Source organism: Camelus bactrianus, chromosome 7 (genome assembly GCF_048773025.1).
Source record: "Camelus bactrianus isolate YW-2024 breed Bactrian camel chromosome 7, ASM4877302v1, whole genome shotgun sequence".
Taxonomy (NCBI): Eukaryota; Metazoa; Chordata; class Mammalia; order Artiodactyla; family Camelidae; genus Camelus; species Camelus bactrianus.
The window spans coordinates 77,331,990-77,354,081 of NC_133545.1; the positions used below are offsets into that span (position 1 = coordinate 77,331,990).

At 38.4% G+C, this 22,092-nt stretch overlaps 1 protein-coding gene across 1 annotated transcript; it reads right to left on the minus strand.

Annotated features, from left to right (window-relative positions):
* Nucleotides 1–5,417: 5,417 nt before the first annotated feature.
* Nucleotides 5,418–6,681, minus strand: CCDC71L (coiled-coil domain containing 71 like). The gene has a single exon (XM_074367655.1). The coding sequence runs from the start codon at nucleotides 6,289–6,291 to the stop codon at nucleotides 5,590–5,592; it is 702 nt and encodes a 233-aa protein (XP_074223756.1). The 5' UTR covers nucleotides 6,292–6,681; the 3' UTR covers nucleotides 5,418–5,589.
* Nucleotides 6,682–22,092: the final 15,411 nt, after the last annotated feature.

Sequence of the window (22,092 nt, forward strand, 5' to 3'; positions counted from 1 at the left end):
ACATAACTTTGAGTGAAAGAAGCTAGGCTTACAACACATAATTCCATGTAAGGACCAGAAGGAGGCAAAAGTTACCTATACTGTAAGAAGTCAGAATAAAGGTTACCTTAGAGAGGAGATAGGTAGTGACTGAAAGGGGCATAATGGGGTCCCCTGGGGTACTAGTAATGCTGTTTTTTCAATCTGCATGCTGGTTCCACGAGTATATTGAATTTATGAAATTTCATCAAGCTGTCCTTATAATATTTTAAATATACGTACTTTTTAGTATGTGTACTACGCTTCAATAATTTTTTTAACCTGAGAATTTACAGCCCTGTCACACTGCTTTTTCTACTCTTATTGCTGAACATTTATAGTTAAAGAGTATGTATATTTAAAAAATTGTAGATAAACATACACACACACACACACACATATACACACACACACACACACATACACACATATATATATACACATTTAAAAAAAAGTAGTCCAATTTTGAGTCCAATAGAACATGAATTCAAACTTGCTGGGCCAGCCATAGTGCTTGGTGTTGTTATGATTGTTATCTTTCAGTTGGGTTCTGGGTGTGTTTATCACATTACAGATCACGGTTTACAGTGACATTTACCAAGACAAGTCATGGCTGACAGTAAGAAGTCATTGCTCTTGTGAAATCAAAACAGCAATCAGGCTCAGTTTTGAGCTTCTTACTACTGGATAACTTCCATCTAACGAAAATTCTTTTGCGTCAGCTTCAGACACTACAACTGGCTTGCTCACCAACTTAGAATATGTTCTGTTATTCTTTGTGCTAAGAGGAATTAACTAAACTAAAGGCTTTAGACCCAAAATCTAAAACAAAGTGTATCAATTCTTCAAAGATTAGGATTTTTTTTATTTTCAGTAATAATTTTCTGCTGTTTCAAACATAACTATCATACTCATTTGTTTCCTTTAACACAGGAAGTACAAACTTCACAGTAATTAATTCTAACTTAGTTCTGTACATGCAAATTAATTAAATTAATATGGTTCCTTACTGAGTTTACTCCAGATGAAAGCTTAGTGCGGAAATCTGGCAAGTTCTTCAATCAGTAACATCAATCTAATACTTTTATAAATTCTCAGATAGTTTAAAACATGTAACATGACACTTTAAATATCTTTCAGAGATAACACGATGATAAAATTTTAAGAAAGCCTTAGAAAACTCCAAGAGTAAAATCAGTAAATTAACTTAATCCAACTTCCTGCTGTATAGCTTGTCAGAATAAATCCATTTTGAGGTTCCTCCATCTTCAATTTAATTCACCCATAAATTACCATCTCTTAATTTGTCTTTTAGCTTTCCCAGATGACACTATTCTCGGGAAGCTAAATTCCCAGAGGACTACTCTCAGCATTTATATTCTCAGCACACACACCTCCAATTAATATTATTTATTTCCTACGTGTCCACCATTCATATTCCTTTGAGTCCTTTCAATAATAGCCCGGTAGTTTCTTTTACTAAGCACAGGTGATACTCAGCACAGGTGATACTCGAGGAAGCTAAAGCAGTTTACATATCTTCCCTCAAGTCCTAACACTTACGAGTGGTAAAACCTTAATTCCATCCCAGGAACTATGATTCACACCTATTACACTACGCTGCCTCCAATTATTGATAGGAACTCAGGTACAAAGCCTCATTCAGGCCACATAGGACTATGAATTCTGCTCTTGCTAATACCGCACTTCTACCTTCTAAAATGTAATGAAAATTCTGGCTCTACTATTATTCTGTGAAACAAGCTTTACTGTTCCTACTCACATGGGAGCACTCTGACTCTTTCCTAATATTAAAGAACATGAGCTTTAGACTTTTTATCACCACCACAGGAAGATTTGGGGGCCAGGACTCAAAACTGAATTTTGATGCATTTTTAAAGTCTTTTTTTGCTGGCAAACTGGGCAATGGCTTGGGCTTGGGCATGCAGTACCATCCTGGAGATTCACTAAGTCATTCAAGAGGTGATATAACAAACAAGTCCCAAGATAGCACCAAACACAAATCCCGAGACTTCCAGAAGTTGAAGTTCACAAAAAAAACCCAAAATTGATCACCCTGTAAATTAAGGTGCTTCCCAATTCACATGTAAACATAAAATCCCATTTCAAAAACATTCAACATTAGAAAAACCAGACACTGTGTATTCTCTAAAATTTATTTACAGTAAATAAGTTAAAAAGCAAAGTACAGATTATAAATCTTGATCATATGCACATCAGTCCAAGGAAACGATTCTCTTCCATTACAATTGCCTTCTAATGTACTTAAGACATAACAGTCTATCAAAAAAATATTTCAAACACACCAAAAAAGAAAATATTATGTATATACGTCCGTGAAAAACCACCAATTTAAAAAGAGCTGTGGCCACCCTTAAAATAACAAAAAGCTTTGAGTTCAAAATTGCTCAGAACTTTTTTTTTTTGTATTCAAGTATTTTTAATGTTTTTTTGAGTGAAGAGTTTTCAGAAAAATAGTAGTATCATTTGCAAGTAGCAAATCAATAGGGGTTGGCCACCAGCTTAAGTTACACATGTTCAACTGGTTACTCAAACTGTGACAAAATAAATACACACCACAACACTTTGCATTATCAACAACGAAGCTTACCCTCAACAATCATGACATTACTGGTTTCAGTAAGGAAAAATATAAGTTGCTGGTTGACAAGGAGGATAAAAATGACATTGGGAATCTCAAAAGGTTAGCTGAGGTGCCAGTCACCACATTTAGGCACTCAAGAGTTAAAAATTAAATAAAAGAATTGCAAGGTGATAAAGTTCCTCCTAGCTTCCCCCTCCTACTTGTGCCATAAGACATATAAGATAATCTTATAAGAGAATGAATAAAGATCATGGGATTTCTTTTAAAAAACTATATACAAGCTAAGCTACGGACTTACTTTAGAGGACAGGAAATGAACACCTCAACATAAAGGCCACCTTGCCAAGTTCCTTTTTCACATTCTGCCCAATGTACACCCATAAAATACTCTTCCCTATTAGAACACTCACCAACTATAATAGCTGTTTCTTCATATTTTAGAAGTTGTAACATAGATTCTGCTAAAGAACACTTGGCAAAAATAAAGGATTTTTTTACATCTTTTTTCACAAACTAGTAATGGCACGATTTTTAAATAGACCAGATAAATAACATTTTGAATTCAAGATGGGCAATCAGAGCCAAACTGAAAACAAGACAGCCCAGGTAATCCAAAGAAATATTTATGATAGTTCAAATACACTAAAGTAATAAGGCATGAGGAAAAAATGTCAAGAATCTCAGTTAAAATAAATGTATGGTGTCAATGGTTGGTTCGGTTTTGTGCTGAGCAAAGTTATCCTCCCAGCTAAGTCTAATTTCAGAATCCTCTAGGAAACTATCTAGATAAGCTATATGTTGAAATTACATTCTAATATGGCCATTGAATTTATTTTTTAATTATTATAAAACTATGTACAATAGTCAGTGTTACAAATACATATTTTTTCATCAGGGGATAGTTGGCTAAAAAAGTTAACCATTTGGGGGTTGGAGGGGGGAAACTCTATGTATCTGAAATACAACTGGCAATGGAAGCTAATAACCAAAAGAATATATATAAGCTTTCTATCACACAATATAATTTAACACTCGCCATCATCTAAGTAATTATTCACTTTTATTTACTCCCATGACAGTGGTTGGAAAAACGCATTGTCACTGAGTAGTGAATAAAAGAATACCAGGTGTACCGGGAAGCTGGCATAAAGTATATATATATATAATTTTGTTTTTTTACAAAACAAGAACACTGAAATTAAAGTCACAAAACTCCTACTTACAGACTATGAAACTTGAACAATTCAATTCAGAAAGCTATGCCATTTGAATTCTAAGAATACAAGAGTCAAAACCGCAACTCTTTTTATTCTTCTAAGAAGCTGTCAAGCAGATAAACCTTAATATTGAGGATTTCATAAGTCAAGTTTCAGCCAGTATGAACCTTTTCATGGCAGAATAAATCTGAAAAATAGTGGTACAAAAACACTACTTGACCCTTTAAATATTGCAGTAAAATCTGGCTGTGGCACCACTGGCTAAAAACTATTAAAGTTTTGCTGCCACCAATGACCAAAGGCACTTGGATAATCAAGAATTCCACACTGGGCCATACGGTATAAATGCTACTATAAAAATGTAACAGAAGGGTCAGTACTCAGTGTGACTCGCCTGTTCCAATTCCTGTGATCTTCAGCTGTCAACAAAGACCGGTAACTGCAAACATTATGAATGGAATTCAGATAAAAGATACTCGTGGAGCAAAAAAAATCAACTAATTGTCACGATATTTATAAATGTGATGGATATTACTCTGGACATTTCTTGCTATCCAACAACAAAGAATAGAGAAAGATCTACTTTGCTCAAAGTAACTTCAACCAGTTATTTGATACCAAGAAATGACCCCACCCCTCTAGATCATTAATAGCTCTGAGAATTCTAATGGGTATTCTGTTTCTCATTTTAATCACAAAGTTCACACACATTCCCTTCTCCTATGTGATCCCCAAATAAAGTTATCCTTGAACTATTCCTGGATTTGTATGTTAGACCAGGAAGCCATATGATTGCCAACAGGATTCCATCCATCTCTTTAACCAACACCAGTTCTTTATGATACATTTTTTTATCACAAGCCATGTGGTTTCAATGCACTTTAATTTTTATTTAATTAAAAAGAATTTAACAAGTCAACTTTTCCTAAACAGAACTTTATAGGAGTTTCTACCATTTTCTTTAGGAGCTCAGTAAATTGAAACATTAAATTTCAATATAAAACCTTTAGAAACATCTTTAAAATGCTTAAACAGTTTTACTTTGCATCTCTTTGTTTGCAATCACTGAGCCCATGAAATTCAAAGCATACAAATCCTTGCACTATTAACAGTCATAAGCTTGAATCTCTTAGAAAAATATCCTTGGTCAAAGCTTTGGAATCCAGTTAAAATTAGGGAACGAGTGGGATTCAGAATACCCTGAGCACAAATGGGTGCAACACCACAAAACAGGTTCGATCGTTCATCCAGCAAGAGGGGTGGCAGTCGAAAAGAAAAACGGGGGCTTAGAGGAGCGGGGTGAAAAGCAAGTCGATTCTGGCTTTATTACACAAGCATGAAACCAAATTCCTTTGGAAAAATAATTGACTTCTTCGAAGGACTTCCAGACCAGTGAGGTAGAGTCCAGAGGGAGAAAACGGATCTGCCCCTACAGTCCTGGAGACGTCTCAGTTCGGGGTAAGGAAGAAAAGGGCCCTCCCCTGCGGGTCCAGCGGTCTCCTCCCTCCGCGGACTCGGCGCCGGAAGGGAGGCAGCGGAGGGCACACCTGTCCCCGGGTCCCAGACGGCGGCGCCGCGGGCCGGGGAAAACCATCCGGTGACATCTTCGCCCGTAAAGTGCACGAGGGGACGGGGTCTTGGCCGGATCTGTAAACACTTGACTGACACTAGTCCATCCCTCCGGGCGGGAGCTCCGTCCCAGGCTGGGAGGGCTACGCGGGCGGCGTCTCACGCCCGGGGCACCGGGAAGCGGCGGAGCCTCACCACGGGTTCCAGGTTCACTCGCAGGACTTGGCGCGCCCGGCGCCGCGCAGCCGCCAGGCTGCGCTCGCCCCACACGTCGCCGCCGACGCGGATGGTGGGGAAGGTGGTCAGCGTCGGGGTGGCCGCCCTCCAGATCTCCTCCAGCGTGCGGCCCCCGAAGCAGGGCTCCGGAGCCGCGGGCTTTGTGGGGCAGCTCTCCTCGAGGGCCGGCGACGGCGGCGGCGGGGGCTTCCTCCGGCGGACGGCGGGCGCCCGGGCTCTGCGGCGCCTCCTTCTGGCCGCGGCGCCCTGGGCCGGCCTGCGCGTCTGGCCACGGGCGGCAGGGTTTACTGGGGGGTCGGGGACCAGAGCCCGGCAGGAGGAGTAGCCGTAGACGTCCTTGCTGCGCAGGATGTGCGGGGAGAACTGGTGCTTGAGGCTGCAGAGGAAGCTCCAGAGCTCCGCGTCCGAGCTCATGAACTCCGTACTGCGCGGCATGAACAGCTTGAAGGCGTCGCCCAGCGCCTTGGTGCTGTCGGCCAGAGACAGTTGCGACCGCGAGTACACGACCTTCTCCTCCCGCGCCTCCAGCCCGGCCCCTCCTCCCGCTCTAAAGCCGCCGCCCCAGGCGGCCGGGGCCGGGGCCGCCGGGGGCCGGCGCCGCTGCCTCTTCACGCTGCGCCGCATCGGAGGCCGCTCGGGGCCGCCCGCGCTCGCCGGGTCCCGCCGCCGCCGTCACCGCCCGCGTTCGGCTCCGCGGCTGCGGCCGCTGCTGGCGCCTCCCGCTCGGCACGTCTCTAGCTACTTTTCTCGCCTCCGCCGCCGCCCCTCCCCCTCCGAGGGCGGAGGACGCGGGTGAAGATCCTGCCGCCCGGTACAAGATGGCGGCCGGCGCCCACCCCTGGGCTTTGTCATTGGACGGCGCCTCGCCCCCTGGTTTCTCTTTCTTCTTCTCTCTTGCCTTCTTTCGCCCTCTGCCTTTCTTTAAATGTGCCCGCCTCAGGCTCCTCCCACCGCGTCCCCGACTCCACCCATTGGGTGCTCACCGAAGAGGGGCGGGGACTAATGGGGGAGAGGCCAGTTCCTGGAAGATGGTGCTGGGGTGGGTAATGGTGGTGGCCCTTGAACGCAAGTCAACAGTTGGGTGGGTCTATGGGGAGGGTGCCCTGTCAAGAGTAAAGGGTGGACGTCAGCTCCACCTTGGGGAGAGTCCCTCAAGGGAGTGGGTGTGCATTTGTGGCTCGAGCTGGAAGGTCTACCAGTCTGTATAACAAAGGGAGACCTGCCCAAAGGCTGTGGCTTGTATCACAAAAAGGGAATCTGGGGTTAAGTCTAGAGGGAATGGCCCTTTGACAATTCCCTTCTAAACCTTCCAAGGTCTCCTTTGCGTCTTCATCCAACTCTTCCCTCTTTTGGCCCCAATCCACTTCCAGCAACGCTAGTAATCCAGAATTATTCATGTAGTATGGGCGGCATCAGTGACATTGTCTCCTTCTGAACAATGGAACCATCTTCACTTTTAAGAGAGACTCTACTTATCGGGAAAGCAAAGCCTTTTATACCTATAGACTAAATACCCTGTGCTCAAGTTGATCAAAGATCTATGACAACAAAGCCATTCTCCTTACAGAAAACGTCATTTTTAAATATATAGTACTTTCTAAATGAGGACACTTCACTTTTCATTTAATTTTAATATGTCCCTTTGCAGCACCAGCTTTACCACCGAGAAAGGATACAGCATCACAGACAAAAAAGTTCGGTTGAGAAAGAACACATGGTTAAGAACCAATTATTTTTGTATTCAAGGGGAGGGGATTATGAATGTTTATAGAGTAATGGACAGTCTCTAGTCTTTTCTATCCTCAGTACTTACTTCAGTGTCTGTCAGATAGTGGGCACTCTGTTGAGTGAATCAATGAAGTATCACTAATTTAAAATGAGATGAGAAAGAAAAATGTATTGAAATCACTGAGAATAGGACTATTTTATATTGTATATTTTACACTGCAATTTTATCTTAACTCCACTAAATTTTTAAGATTCAAAAAAATCTAGTACTTAGAACTCTGAGGTAGGCAAGCAAATTTTACCCTCCAGTGAGCATATTATTTTGCAGTAGAGAACTGATAGAACAGAGTTTTGTGATTTGCATCCAGCTGCTCATGGTTCCCTCAAATATTTGAGCTGAAAGATACCTAGTTCAATCTCCATTATTTTACAGATGAGGACCTACAGAGGTTCTGTAATATGGCTTCTTAATAGCAGGACTAGGACTAGAGGTTAGATCTTTAGATTCTTAATCTAGGGATTTTTATTTTTTACTGGAGGGTTTTTTCAAATTGTGCTGCTCAGACTCTAACAGGTTGAATAGAAAATGCTTTATTGCGAAAATGGACTGACCAAGGGACAGAACTCTACCGCTCTTTCTAATTACACTCCTCTCCTCCCAGAATTAAGCAGCTTTTATCTGTCCTATATTGGACCTACAGATGATATTTTGTTTGAACCAGATAATATTTTTGTTTGTTTCGTTTCAATAAAAGATTAAAATATTTTGAAAGTTGCTTTCTCTACACCAGAGCACCCTCTCCACACAATGGGCTTATGCACAAAACAAAACTACCTGCCAGGAAACGGTTTCTCATCCTACCAAAATCATGGTAACTTTCTGAAGAGAAAATCATTTTCCTAGAAAAGCACACCCTGATCTCAGAACAAGATTATGGTGCCAATAACCAGCTTCATTAGTCCTTGTAAAGAAATGGTATTACAACAACTCTTTACATCACAATTAGTTCTCTGGGTAATTCTGGGAACACATTCTAATGTGAAATTTGTATAACTTCCATTGGAATTTCCCTGCAAGTCAGACACACAAAATCTCACAGAGTAAGCCAACAGAAATGGTAAGGGGACTTCATAATGAAAGAAAGGGGTAAAATAAGGATTTACGTACTCCTGGCTTCTCATGTTGTTACCTCCCCCCTTCCATGTTAATCATATTTTAAGTACTTAGGATACTTAAATATGGAAAGACTTAAGAGTCTTTTGCCACATAAATACATACTAGACATCTACACAAACTTATCAGAATTGATTCCAGTTGAAAGGATAAATCTTTTTGTAAGACCATTTGTATTCTAAGAAAACATAAGAACTCTACAAATTGCAGAGTATTCAATAGTTCATTTTATGATACATACTCATTTAATTCACTTAAAACCAAACAATATTTTTATGAAATATTTTTAGGAATTAATGTCAATTCAAAGCATTTTAATTATTGTATAATTTTAAATTTGGCATTGTTTGATCTCTCTATTCTGTTTTCTCTATTTCTTATTTTTACATTTCTTCTTGACCTCTACCTTTTGATTAGCTTAAATAGATTTAAACATGGTTCTTATCCATTCTTCATAAGTGAGTAAATTTACACATAAAGATAAAATACTTCTTCTAGTTCCTGGGACTCTCCTAAGACACTATAAGCTTTATGGAAAGTTGGCAAATTAAAATTTTGTCCTTGAAGAAAGATTGTTTAAAATGCCTAGTTTGTTCCTTTACCTCTCATGGAGAATGATGCTTCTTATATCAGATAAGTAAGTAGTGGACATTATTATTATGAATAAGCATAAGAAAAAAACTAGCTATACATGTATATATTCTGAATTTATAAATTATGTAGTTTAAAAATGAAGACAAACAAAATAAAGTGATTGGAGAAATTAAAAATATCATATATCTCTTAGCTATCCAGAACTTGTGCTTCAAGATCCCACTTCTATAAAATAATTTGCTTCTTGAAAAGTGGCCAAAAAGTAAAAAAGTATACGTAAGTGGTTGGAAGCATCAACTCTGGAATCAAATCAACTTGAAATCAAATGGATCTTTATGACAAAATATTCTTAGATACTTTTTTTCACCTTTCTGAGCCTGTTTCCTCATCTCTAAAATGGGCATAATCTCTACTTTAATAGGTTGTTCTGAGGATTGGATGAGCGAACATTAGTAAAACTTTTACTAGAGTGCCTGGATCACAATAGGCATCCAGGAAAACCACACCTAGGCACCAGCATTAGTAAAGCTATTGAAGAAAAGTGAAAAGCCAAAGAGGAAAAGTCTTAAAGGCAGCAGGAAAAAAGGGCACATTACATTCATATAGGTAGAGAAATCCCGCTTGATTTCTCAAGAGAAATGATAGGATTTAGAAGATAATTGGGTAATATCTTTGAAGAGCAGAGAGAAAATAAATTGCTATTAAGAATTCTGTACTAAGTACAGTTTTCTTTCAAAACATGAAAGCAAAATAAATATGTTTCCAGAAGAAAAAATGCATCCAATAAATAACTTATCTTAATTTGTCTTATCTAATTATGAGGATTTTACTTGGTTTAACCAACATATTTCAAATCCTGTATTACAGTGGGAGTCTTTTTAAATTTTTGCCTAGCTTTTTTATTTTATATATATATAGGAGTATAGTCAGTTTACAATGCTATGTCAATTTCTGGTGTACAGTACAATGCTTCTGTCATACAGGTTTTCATACTCTTTTTCACATCTTGTAAGTTACTACAAGATATTGAATATAGTTTCCTGAGCTATACAATATAAACTTGTTGTTTATCTATTTTATATATATTAGTATCTGCAAATCTTGAACTCCCAATTTATCCCTTTCCACACCACCCCCCTGGCCCGGTAACCATAAGTTAGTTTTCTATGTCTGTGAGTCTGTTTCTGTTTTGTAAATAAATTCATTTGGTTTTTTTTTTAGATGCCACATGTAAGTGATATCATATGGTATTTTTCTTTCTCTTTCTGGCTTACTTCACTTAGAATGACATTCTCCAGGTCCATCCATGTTGCTGCAAATGGCATTATTTGATCATTTTTTATGGCTAGGTTGTATTCCATTATATAAATATAGCACAACTTCTTTATCCAGTCATCTGTCAGTGGACATTTAGGTTGTTTCTATGTCTTGGCTATTGTATATAGTGCTGCTATGAACATTGGGGTGCATGTATCTGTTTGAACTAAGGTTCCCTCTGGATATATGCCCAGGAGTGGGATTGCTGGATCATACAGTAAGTCTATTTTTAGTCTTTTGAGGAATCTCCATACTGTTTTCCACAATGGCTGAACCAAACTACATTCCCACCAGCAGAGGAAGAGGGTCCCCTTTTCTCCACTCTCTCCAGCATTTATCATTTGTGGACTTTTGAATGATGGCCATTCTGACTGGTGTGAGGTGATACCTCATTGTAGTTTTGATGTGCATTTCTCTGATAACTAGTGATATTGAGCATTTTTTCATGTGCCTATCGGCCATTTGTATGTCTTCACTAGAGAACTGCTTGTTTAGGTCTTCTGCCCATTTTTGGATTGGGTTGTTTGTTTTTTTCTTATTAAGTTGTATGAGCTGTTTATATATTCTGGAAATTAAGTCCTTGTCAGTCTCGTCTTTTGCAAATATTTTCTTACAGTGGGAGTCTGTAGATTCTTTTTTAAGTAACAGATTGATGAGGGGAAAATCAAAATGCTAGAACTAGGACGAAACTTAGAGATCATCTAATGAATCCAACACTCTTAGTTTAGAAGAGAATACTGAGTTGCCCAGAGATCTGCCCAAGGTCACACAGCTGAATGCTGGAAGAATCTAAACTAGAACCCAGGTTTCTAACTGTTAATCCAACGTTATTTCCACCATTCTTGTATTTAATCCAAGGAGATAGCATTAGTGTTTAGTTCAAATAAAATTACATAGAACATGATTCATCAATTTCAGCCTTTTCATTAAAATCATTATAAAGTAATTTAGATTTTTCTATAAAAGTTATTTCAAAGCTCTGATATGCTCTAACCAGGAAAATGAATGTATTTCCCCTATTCCTCTTGCAACTTTCAACTTAAAACCCTGGACATTATATATAAAATGAACATAAGAAGACTGAAGAACAGAGAGGAGAAAGCAGATGGGCTAAGGATCTCGAACCCAAAGAACAGCACAGCAGTGAGTTCCCTGGGTTTTCTTTATTTCCTCTTACGTGCACACATCTCAGATTGAGTGCTGGAGAAGCCAGCAACTAAGAAATGCCAACAGACAATAAAAGCTCCAACAAAATCTTGTTCTTTCTAGCTTTGGGGCCAAAAAAAGGAGTAGCCTACCAAGACAGAAATTTTTAGAAAATAATCAACCTACTGCAACAAAACATCACTAAGACCAACTATGGCTCCTACCCTCACCAGGCTGTAACTAGGCACCCCACCACCACTCTTGGGGTGGTATCAGAGAAGGCCAAGGAGGGAATCAAGAATCTCATCCCTGATGGGCAGTAAAGAAGCAGTTCTCTCATACAGTGTCAGTAGAGACCACGCGGGGAGAATAAGACACTCATACCCACCCCAGCCAGGGGGCTATCAGAAGAGGTCTAGTAGCAAGCCAGCATTCCCACCCCTACCCAGCAGCAATGAAGAGCCTCTCTCTCTAACTTGGGTATCAATGGAGGCAGAGTGGAAAACTTGGACTTCTACTTGGCAATACAGAGGGAGTAGCCCTCCCTTTCCCTGTTAGAACAGTGTCAGAGGAAACCAGCTAAAACACATGGTTTAAAAAAATATCCAGAATCTCATAACATAATAGCCAAAATGTCCAGGTTGCAACTGAAGATCACTTATACCAAGAACCAAGAAGAAAATTTGAATATAAATATTGAAGATAATTGAATGAAAAAAGACCATCAGTAGATGCCAGCACTGAGATGAGAAAGATGTTAGAATTATGTTTCAAAGATTTTAAAATAGCCATTATAAAGACACTTTAACAAGCAGTTATGAACATTCTTGAAAAAAAAAATAAATAGCTGCAGTAGAGAAAATATTTTAGCAAAGAAGTAGGAGCTATAAAGAAAAACCAAATGGAAATTTTAGAACTGAAAAATACAATAACTGAAATAAAAAGATTAGTGGATGGTCTCAACAGCAGATTGGAGGGGACAGAGGAGAAACATCAGTGAACTTAAAGAGATAAAACAACAGATATTTTCCAATCTGAAAACAGAGGGAACATAGGCTTAAAAAAAAAAAAAAAAAAAGCAGAACAGAGCCACAGAGACCTGTGGGCCTACAATATATAATATCTATTTGTGTCATCAGAGGACTGGAAGGAGAGGATAAAGAAGGCTGGGCTGAAAAAAATAACTTGAAATAATGGCTGAAAATGTTCCAAATTTGGCAACAGACAGAAACCTGCAGATTCAAGAAGCTGAACAAACCTAAACAAGATAAACTCAAAAAAATCCACATCAAACAAATCATTGTCACTCTGAAAACTAAAAACAAGAAAGGAAATCTTGAAAGTAGCAAGATAAAAATGACACTTTACCTACGAGGGCAAAACTGTCTGAATAACAGTAGGCATCTCATCAGAAACTGAAGATACTAGAAAGAAGTGGCTCAACATTTTCCAACTGCTAAAGGAAAAGAACTGTCAACCTGGATTCCTACGTTCAGTGAAAATATCCTTCAGTAATGAAGAGGAAATCAAGACATTCTCACATGAAGCAAAACTAAGGGAATCCACTGCCAGCAGACTTACCCTAAAAGAATAACTAAAGCAAGTTCTCTAAACAGAAAGGAAACAGTAAAAGAAGAAATCTTGTTGAGGAGGGTATAGCTCAGGGGTAAAGTGTGTGCTTAGCGTGCACAAGATCCTGGGTTCAATCCCTAGTACCTCCATTAGGATAAATAAATAAACCAAATTACCTCCCCAACAAAAACATTTTTTTAAATTAACAACAACAACAAAAAAGAAGGAATCTTGGAACATCAGGAAGGAAGAAAGAACACGGTAAACAGAAATACAGGTAAATATAATCGACTTTCCTTTTCTGACTGAGTTTTCTGAATTATGTTTGATGATTGTTATGGACTAAATATTTGTGTCCCGCCAAATTCATTTGTTGAAGCCCTAAGCTCTAGTGTGACAATATTTGGAGATAGGGCCTGTGAAGAAGTGGTGAAGGTTAAAGAAAGGTCATAAAGGTAGGGTCCTATTCTGATAGGGCTGATATCCTTATAAGAGGAAGAAACACCAGAGCGCTCTTTCTCTTTCTCTCCCTCTCTCACTCTCTACACCCCAGCCTGGCCCCCGCCCTATGTAAGGACGCAGAGAGAAGGAAGCCACCTGCAATCCAGGAAGGGGGCTCTCCCCAGGAACTAAATCAGCTGGCACCTTGCTCTGGGACTTCTCAGCCTCCAGAACTAAGAAAGTAAATTTCTGTTGTTGAAGCCACACCGTCTGTGGCATTTTGTTATGGCGGCCCAAGCAGACTAATACAATGGTTGAGACACATATTGTAACACTGTTGTGGTTCTCAATGTATGAAAAGGAAATATTGAAAACAAATATATTAGAAACAAGGAGAATAAAGGGACACAAAGGGAGGTAAGGCTTCTATACTTCACTGGAACTGGTAAAAGGACATGACTAGACTGAGATAAGTTATGTTTATATAGTATAATACCTAGAGCAACCACTAAAAAAACCTAAAGAAAGATACACTCAAAAACATTATAGATAAATCAAAATAGAATTCTAAAAAAATATTCAAGTAACCCACAAGGCAGGAAATGAAAAGAAAGAAATGAAAAATAGAAAACAAAATAAAATAAGATAAATCTGTAATATAACATTAGTATATTAATGTTTATTGATAAGTGATTGATCAAATCAGAAATTGCCCGGATGGAAAATGGACTAAGACATTGTTCAGACTTCAAATTAGCTAGGGCTGAAATTAACCAAAATTCTTTGTTCCTCAGGTCTAGTTAAAAGATTTTTCTTACATTTAATTAAAATCTACTTCTATTTTATCTTTTACCCACTGTCTATCTTCATAGAACCAATCTCAAAAACTAAATTTTAGATTGTCAAAAATGCAAAGTAATTTCTTCATATTCTTATTTCACAGTAACTTTAGTCACATAAAAACCTGAATTTTTTCCCACATGAGGGGAACTTCTCCAAAATTATGTATGCCTTCCACTGTACTCTACTGTACTTGGAAGACTTTACATTTATCCTCATTAAATTTCATTTTGTTAGTGTCAGCCCAACATTCCTATTATAGTATCTTTGAATCTGGATTCCATCATGTCTGATTTTGACTAATCCTTTCAGTAAATTAAATAGGCATGCTTCCATCTTAAACCAAGTCATCAATGGCACAACCAGTTAGCACAGACTCAGTGACAAAGACCTGTGTCACTCTACTGGAGATACTGTCCACTGATACATGTCCATGCTGATAACATGTCCACTTTTCGATATGGTTGGTCCACTAGCCTCAAGCCTGCCTTTTATTATCATCACCCAGTTCACATGCTCTTATTCAGGAAGATGTTGTTAAAGACTTTGCCACATTTTCATTGAAATCAAAATATACTATGAGCCTTTCCCTATTCTACCAAATCTGATAGTGAAATAAAGTCATCAGATATTTTTTATAATCTCTCTGTTTGATCTCAATTGTAAATGCCCACTTGCCCACTTGTCCTATTCATTTTCTTAATAATTTTGGATCTCAGCCGCAATTATATATAAAAATAATTACCCAGTTTGAGATTATTAGCATCGGATTGGAAAAATATTAACATATTGAATCATAAATGTGGAAAAAGAGAAGTAAGTAAAATGAATAGATTAATAAGAGTCAAAAAATTAGTAGGATAACTTTAAAAATATGGCTTTTTAGACACATAAGTAGGATGCATACGTAGACATATAAAATTCCAGAATCATGAAGTAAATGTTTCCTAATTTTACTTAAAACTGTTCAGTTTAATCTCTTAACACACAGTTCCAATCCTGTTCCTTTAATACTCAGAAATCTTCAGTGTATCTCCAGTGCCTATCAAATTAAGAATAAACTCTGTAGCCTCATATTCAAAAACTTTCAAATTATGACCCTAACCAACATTCAAGCCTTATTTTGCCTAGACCAAAGCAAAACTTCCTCCCAAACTTCACTGCAGTATATTTCTAAAATATCTATTTATTCAATCATTCAAATAATCTATTAAGAGTCTGCTATACACCAAGCTGAGAGCTGGCAATAAACAGGGAGCAGAATTGCATCAGAAACCTGCCTCTTGGTGCTCACAGGCTAGGATTATTAGTCTCCTATTGCCGCTGTGACAAATTACCACAAACCTGGCGGCGTAAAACAACGTAAGTGTATTATGTTACGGATTTGAAGGTCTGCAGTTTGACACTAAACTCACCGGGCTAAAACCAAGTAAGTTATGTACAGGGTTTCATTCCTTTCTGGAGGTTCTAGGGGTGAATCCATTTCCTTTCCTTTTCCAACTTCTAGAAGCCACTCTCTTTCCTTGGCCTCTCCTCCATCTTCAAAGGCAGCAACGTTAAATCCCTCTGACCATCTTTGATAGTCACATCTCCTTCTGATACTCTGCCTCCTTACTGAACTTTTAAAAACACTTATGACTACACTGGGCTCACAGGGATAATCCAGAATAATCTCTTTATTTTAAAGTCAGCTGATTAGTAACTTTAATTCCATCTGCAACCCTAATTCCCCTTTTCCATGTAACCTAACCCACTTGCATGTTCCAAAGATTAGGATATGAACATCATTATTCTGCCCACAGAATCACAGGTTTAACTGGTAATAACACAGGTTTAACATATACTGAATATTCATATTCTGTGCCAGACCCCATGCTAACCATATCACACAGATCACGTCATTTAATCTTCACAACAGTCCCATGAGGTAAGTACTGTTCTCTTTGCCCCATTTTACAGATGAGTAGACTGGGACTATTCTTTCCTACCTACATTTCTGCTCATTTCTCCCATCTTCCTCTTTCCAAAGCTTATCCATCTTTTGAGGCTCCTCACAAGAGCCACCTGATTTCCCGTGTGCTCTTTCTATTCTATGAAGGCTGCGTCATTTTGCTTTCATTTCCCCATCCATATCCTACCTTACACTTACCCCCAGAAGAACCACTATTCCAGGGGGGAATATGTCATATCTCTCCATTGTGATGGGACAGAAAAAAGGTCGTAAACCATCTAGATTATAGTTCTGTCCAATTTTACATTGCTGTATAGTTTTTTCACTTAACACATAAATATTTCTTTCTATTTTACACAACCTTAATACTTCATACTTCCACTTCCTCATAATATAATATTTCTTTCATCAGGATGTTCAAATATAATATTTGAAGAATATTTAGGACATTGTTTTCTGTTTTGGGGGATTATAAACAATGTTCAAATGCAACTCCTTTTCATTACTTCCCTAGGATAAATTTCCTGGGTCAAGAAGTAAGAAAAAAATTTCAACTTGTTAATACATGTTACTCTATTGATTTCTAAGAAAATCACAACCAAGTTACAATGCTTTCAGCAATATATGAGTATGTGTTTCACCCCGACCTTTCCAGAAATAGGTGCTTCCTATATTTTAAGCATTTTTGCCTGTTATTAATTATTATTATTTTAACATATATTTCTTCTATTACTAGTGAGAGTGAATATTTCACCTTATATTTCTTAACTTACATTTCCTGTTATTTGAATATCCCTTCATGGTCTCTCACACTTATTTATTTCTTGTGGTCTCTTAGTGGTAAATATTTAAAAGACAATATATTGGTCTAGTAAGCTATTAAAATATTAACTCTTTTATTACATATCTTTGTATATAGTCATTGAAATGTGGAATTAAGATCTACAGAAGCAATATGAAGTTAGTTTCTTATTATTGCACTTATATAGGCATGTACCTTGCTTTAAATGACAAGTTTCTGTTTAGCTTGTGAACAAGCAATTTTTTATACTTTGAGTTTTACCATTTTCAGCACCTTGATCTGTGATTTAGATAAGATGATGGGTGGTGGGCTCATCAAACTTAGAGACTCCATGGAGCAGTAGGAGATAGTTAATACTTCCTTCTAAAGTATCCAAAACAATGAACCAATTCTTTTAAAATGTAATTTCATAGAAACAGGTATAACATCTAAACCTGGAGTCCAACAACTCAACTGCTGAAGTATAACATAAAATAACAATATCATAACAGCAGCACATGTTTAAAGGATCAAGGGGGTGCAGTTGGCAGCGAGCTTAATTGAAGTCCATGGGAGACATTTGCTGCCCAAGAACATATGTGATCCTACAACTGTATTAATCATAATCACCATTGCTCTGCACTCCTCAGACCACTCCTGGAGTCTTGTGTATTGTTCTGGGACATTGGCACAGTGGAGCCCATTCCCCAGGAGAATGATGTGGAAGATAAAGTGACTCAACAGTAGGTCATGGAAAGAAAGGACAGATGGCTTGGCTTGGACTATTCTACTTGGAAAATAGGAGTCTCATGTAGGATGTTATCAATGACTTGCAAACATTTTAACATTTGCATGTTCTCTGAGGTTCTAAACTAGGAAACAACTAGACATGGAGGTATTGTATTATCAGAAAAAAGCACCCCCATGGGGTAAATGAAAAAAAATGCCCATCTCTGGGCAGAGTGTCATGCTTTGCTACAGAATATGGCGAAGAGTGTGGCTGCATTTCAGTCCCCACTTGTCCCCGTGGTTACTCATTTTTGTGTACAGATTATTCAGCTTTATGCAGTGGCCCTATCTCTAAGGCAGCGTCAGTGAACTATGGTCATGGACACATCTAGCCTACAGTCTGTTTTTGTAAATAAAATGTTGTTGGAGACAGCCACACTCACCTGTATTGTCTGTGTCTGCTTTCCTGCTACAACAGCAGAGCTGAGCAGTGCCAACAGGGCTGTGTGGCCTGCAAAGCCTAACATACTGACTGTTTGGCTCTCTACAGAAAATGTTTACCAACTCCTTCTCTTTAATGCTTTTTAAAAAAATTATGAAGTTATGCTTGACATACAATATTAATTTCAGATGTATAACAAAGTGATTCAGTATTTTTATACATTATGAAATAATCACAGTAAGTCCAGTTACTATAATTTCCTTCTGCTCACAAATACCAGGACTTGAGGGGCAATTAGGGATCTAAAGGATGAGGGCTCATTTTTAAGAAGCAGATTTTGGGGAAATTTTTTCACTCTTTGATTTTCATTTCCCAGAAGCAACTGTTTTCAACACTTCTGGCATTTCTTCTGTCCATGTTTCTAAATAACATGCTTCTACTGCTATTTCTTGATTCTTCCGTTTTAAATATTATTCATGTATTTCTTACTATGCAAGAGGTGGATTCTCCTTTTCTCTACTTCCTAACACACTTATATCACATATTTGGGCTAAATCTGTATCCAGCATTTACATTGCCATGACTATGTAAATAAAGTGAACTTTACCATAATTAAAGCCTTTTAAAAATGGAAAAATGTCTTGCAAGGTTAGTGAGTTCCTGTACATATCTGAATGGCAGATATTTTCTTATTTATCTTTATCTCCAGTACCTTCTACAGTGCCAGTATATGTGAGGTCATCTTTAAATGGGAATGTTTCTTGTGAAAGAATCTGGCATTTACTAGTTCCAAAGAAAGCATCAAAGTGGTCTCATGGGGAAAAAAAGATCAGAATTCTGTTACATTTCCTGACTCTTACTCAGCAGTTTAGTGCTATTGTGATTTTAGACCAGAGGGAGTAGCAGATAAGAGGACAAGCTCTACAAACTCTCCTGGGCTTCGTGCTTCCAAAAGGCATCCCGAGGTCCTGAGTGTGTGGACGTAGCACCCACGTGTCCCAGCATGTGGACATGGTGATTTGGTAACAGGTAAAGGGAGGAAGTCTCATTTAGAGTCAGGATATTTTCACTTTGATCTACTGGGATGCCATATAAATCTATCAGAATGCCTGGGTTTCTGCTAATGTTCAGACAGAAGTCAGAGCAGAGCAGGAAAAGGGATTCTGTGTAGAACCAGATAAACTTTTATGTAACTAAGAGCCATCTCAGAGTCAAGCCAGACCCTTTATTTAACTTTCAAGAATATCACTTTGACCTAAAGCATTGCCAGCTTTGTGATAAGTATTATTACTGGAGTTTTATATTATAATCATTACTTCACTTTACTCATAAGGATGACTCCTTCACTCCCCTGAAACTACATGTATTTAGTCTATCAATTTCTCAGTATAAAATGGGGGAGAAGAGAGGGTGTTATTTTTTATTCAACATAGTACCAGCCTCTGAGTAGGAAGCTTTACTACATAAATTTAAGTAATATACCATGAAAACTAAGAAAAAAGTAAAAAGAAAATTTTCTTGACTTTGAGCTACATGATTGGTTTTCAGTGAAAGGATGTGGACTCTCCCAAGATCTTCTGTAAGACAAACTCCTCTTTTTGAAACAGGACTATAGCCTTGGTCAGGGGTTGCGAATCCACAGAAATGCTTCCTTTGTATCTGCACAGAATTTTGATAACCATGAAAGTTTAAAAGAATTACGGATCTCTGGCTGTTCTTGAAAACCTGTTACTTCTCTCACCACTGGATCCTCATTCAACATGGCGGCAAGGGCTGGAGCCAAGAAGGTTCTGTAGCCTGTGTACCTCTGTAATATGTGTGAATCTGCAATCTTCGGGCTCTGTGAAACCTCAACATTATCAAATCAAAGTCTATGGTTTTAATATTAGTGGTACTATTTGTTCCCACTTCACTACTGACCAAGCTTTGGCTAGCTTTAGGGAAGTGAAGTTATATTTTCATGCTTTGAGAAACAGGGCATATATTTCGGAATAATAATAACAGAGAATAACACACTCCCATGGATACAGCTTTGTCAGGATGATGTCTAGCATTTCACTTTTTTGACTCTATTTTCTTGAAACTGATCTTCTGCTTTTTGTTTATTTGCTTAGTTGCAAAATGTCTGCACTATATTTAAGAGGCAAAAGCCCCAAGGGGGCATCAATTCTATTAAAAAGGTAGGGCAGAACTCAACAGAGAAAATATTCTTTTGATTGCATACCAATGAGGAATATATTAAGTAAATGGTTAATTAATGTTAGAAAAAATATTACCATATTACAGGATTAAAACCACAGGACACCATTTCCCTGAATTCCCTGAGGATCCTTGTAAATCACTAAAAACACCTGGGCCTCGATTTGAAAACCAGAAATTCCAATGCAGCCTCATGTCAATAATAGTGTGTCAATGCCTCTTGTCCACCCTTGAAGTCAGGATCTACAGTGAACCATCTGAAGACCAGTAGGCAGAAGCTGTTCTTTAATATATTTTAAATGCTAAAGAAAAAACTAAAAATTATTACCCATCAGAGATAGGTAGAATTATAGTAAAAAAAAAAAAAAAAAGGGAACTTTCTTATCTTGTTTTGCTAAGACCATTAGCACTACTCCTTGTGTAACTTTTTTATTCCATATCTGCATTTAAGCACTTATTACATTATTTTTAGTTGCTTTCATGTTTCTCTTTCCCGAAAGTCTTGAAGACATGAATCAAGTACAATTTCCTTTGAACCTCCAACTCTTAACAGAGTAACTTGGTATTTAGATGTTCAGTAAATATTTGTTGAATGAATGAATATATCAATTCACTAATTATACAACAGGCAACTTTGAGGGTAATTACTACTACTACTCAAATGTTCCTACTTTTAAGACTCGGGTCCTAAAACAATCCAAATGATTGGTCTCTTCCTTAGTTTCAACTGTGTGTGTGTGTGTGTGTGTGTGTGTGTATGTGTTTATGTGTGGGCATGTTTTCCGTACCATCTTCCTTTCACTTGGCATCCTCTAAAGGTGTTTATGCAGCTGATGTCATCCCACAGAAACTGGGTCTTAGGTTTGACAAAATGCCCAGCCTGGCCCATGGAGCTTACAGAAGTTACAGTTCACTGCAATAGCATGAAAGGTAGATTCAAAGCCAAGAACACTAGGACTTCTTGCAGTTTTCTTGAGTCTTACAGTGGGGGTTTTCAGTTGATGGCAGTAACAATCTGCTTGTCCATGGTGAGGTCCTACCAGGTGCAGGAAACACTCAGCAGAACCTAATGCAGCCTGCTGTATCCTGCAACTGTGTCACTCCGAAACTCTAGCATAATTACTTTAAATGACCTGCAGAAATAACTTGCTGCTTCTCACAAGCCAGGTCACCTGGATGTCCCATTTAGATGGCTGACACTATTTCTTGCTGAGCCACCAGGACCTTCCTGCAACACTGTCTACCTGTCATACAGTGGTAAGGAGGCAGGAAATGTGCCAGCTGCATTGGTAACAATGACCAGTCTGTGGACACACCCCCATCATCAGGGTGGTTCTTTGGCTAAGTGTTCATCAGAACCACGTGAGGGACTTGTTGACTATACACTCCTGGACCTCACTCCCACATATTCTAATTTAGTAGCCCAGGATGGAGTCACTTAGCCCCCAGTTTTAACAAGCACCTCAAGGGATTCTGATGAAAGTGGTCCACAGACAACACTTTGAGAGACA

Excerpts from the sequence above, each read along its gene's own strand:
- CCDC71L (XM_074367655.1), bottom strand. The coding sequence starts at position 6,291 with ATGCGGCGCAGCGTGAAGAGGCAGCGGCGCCGGCCCCCGGCGGCCCCG.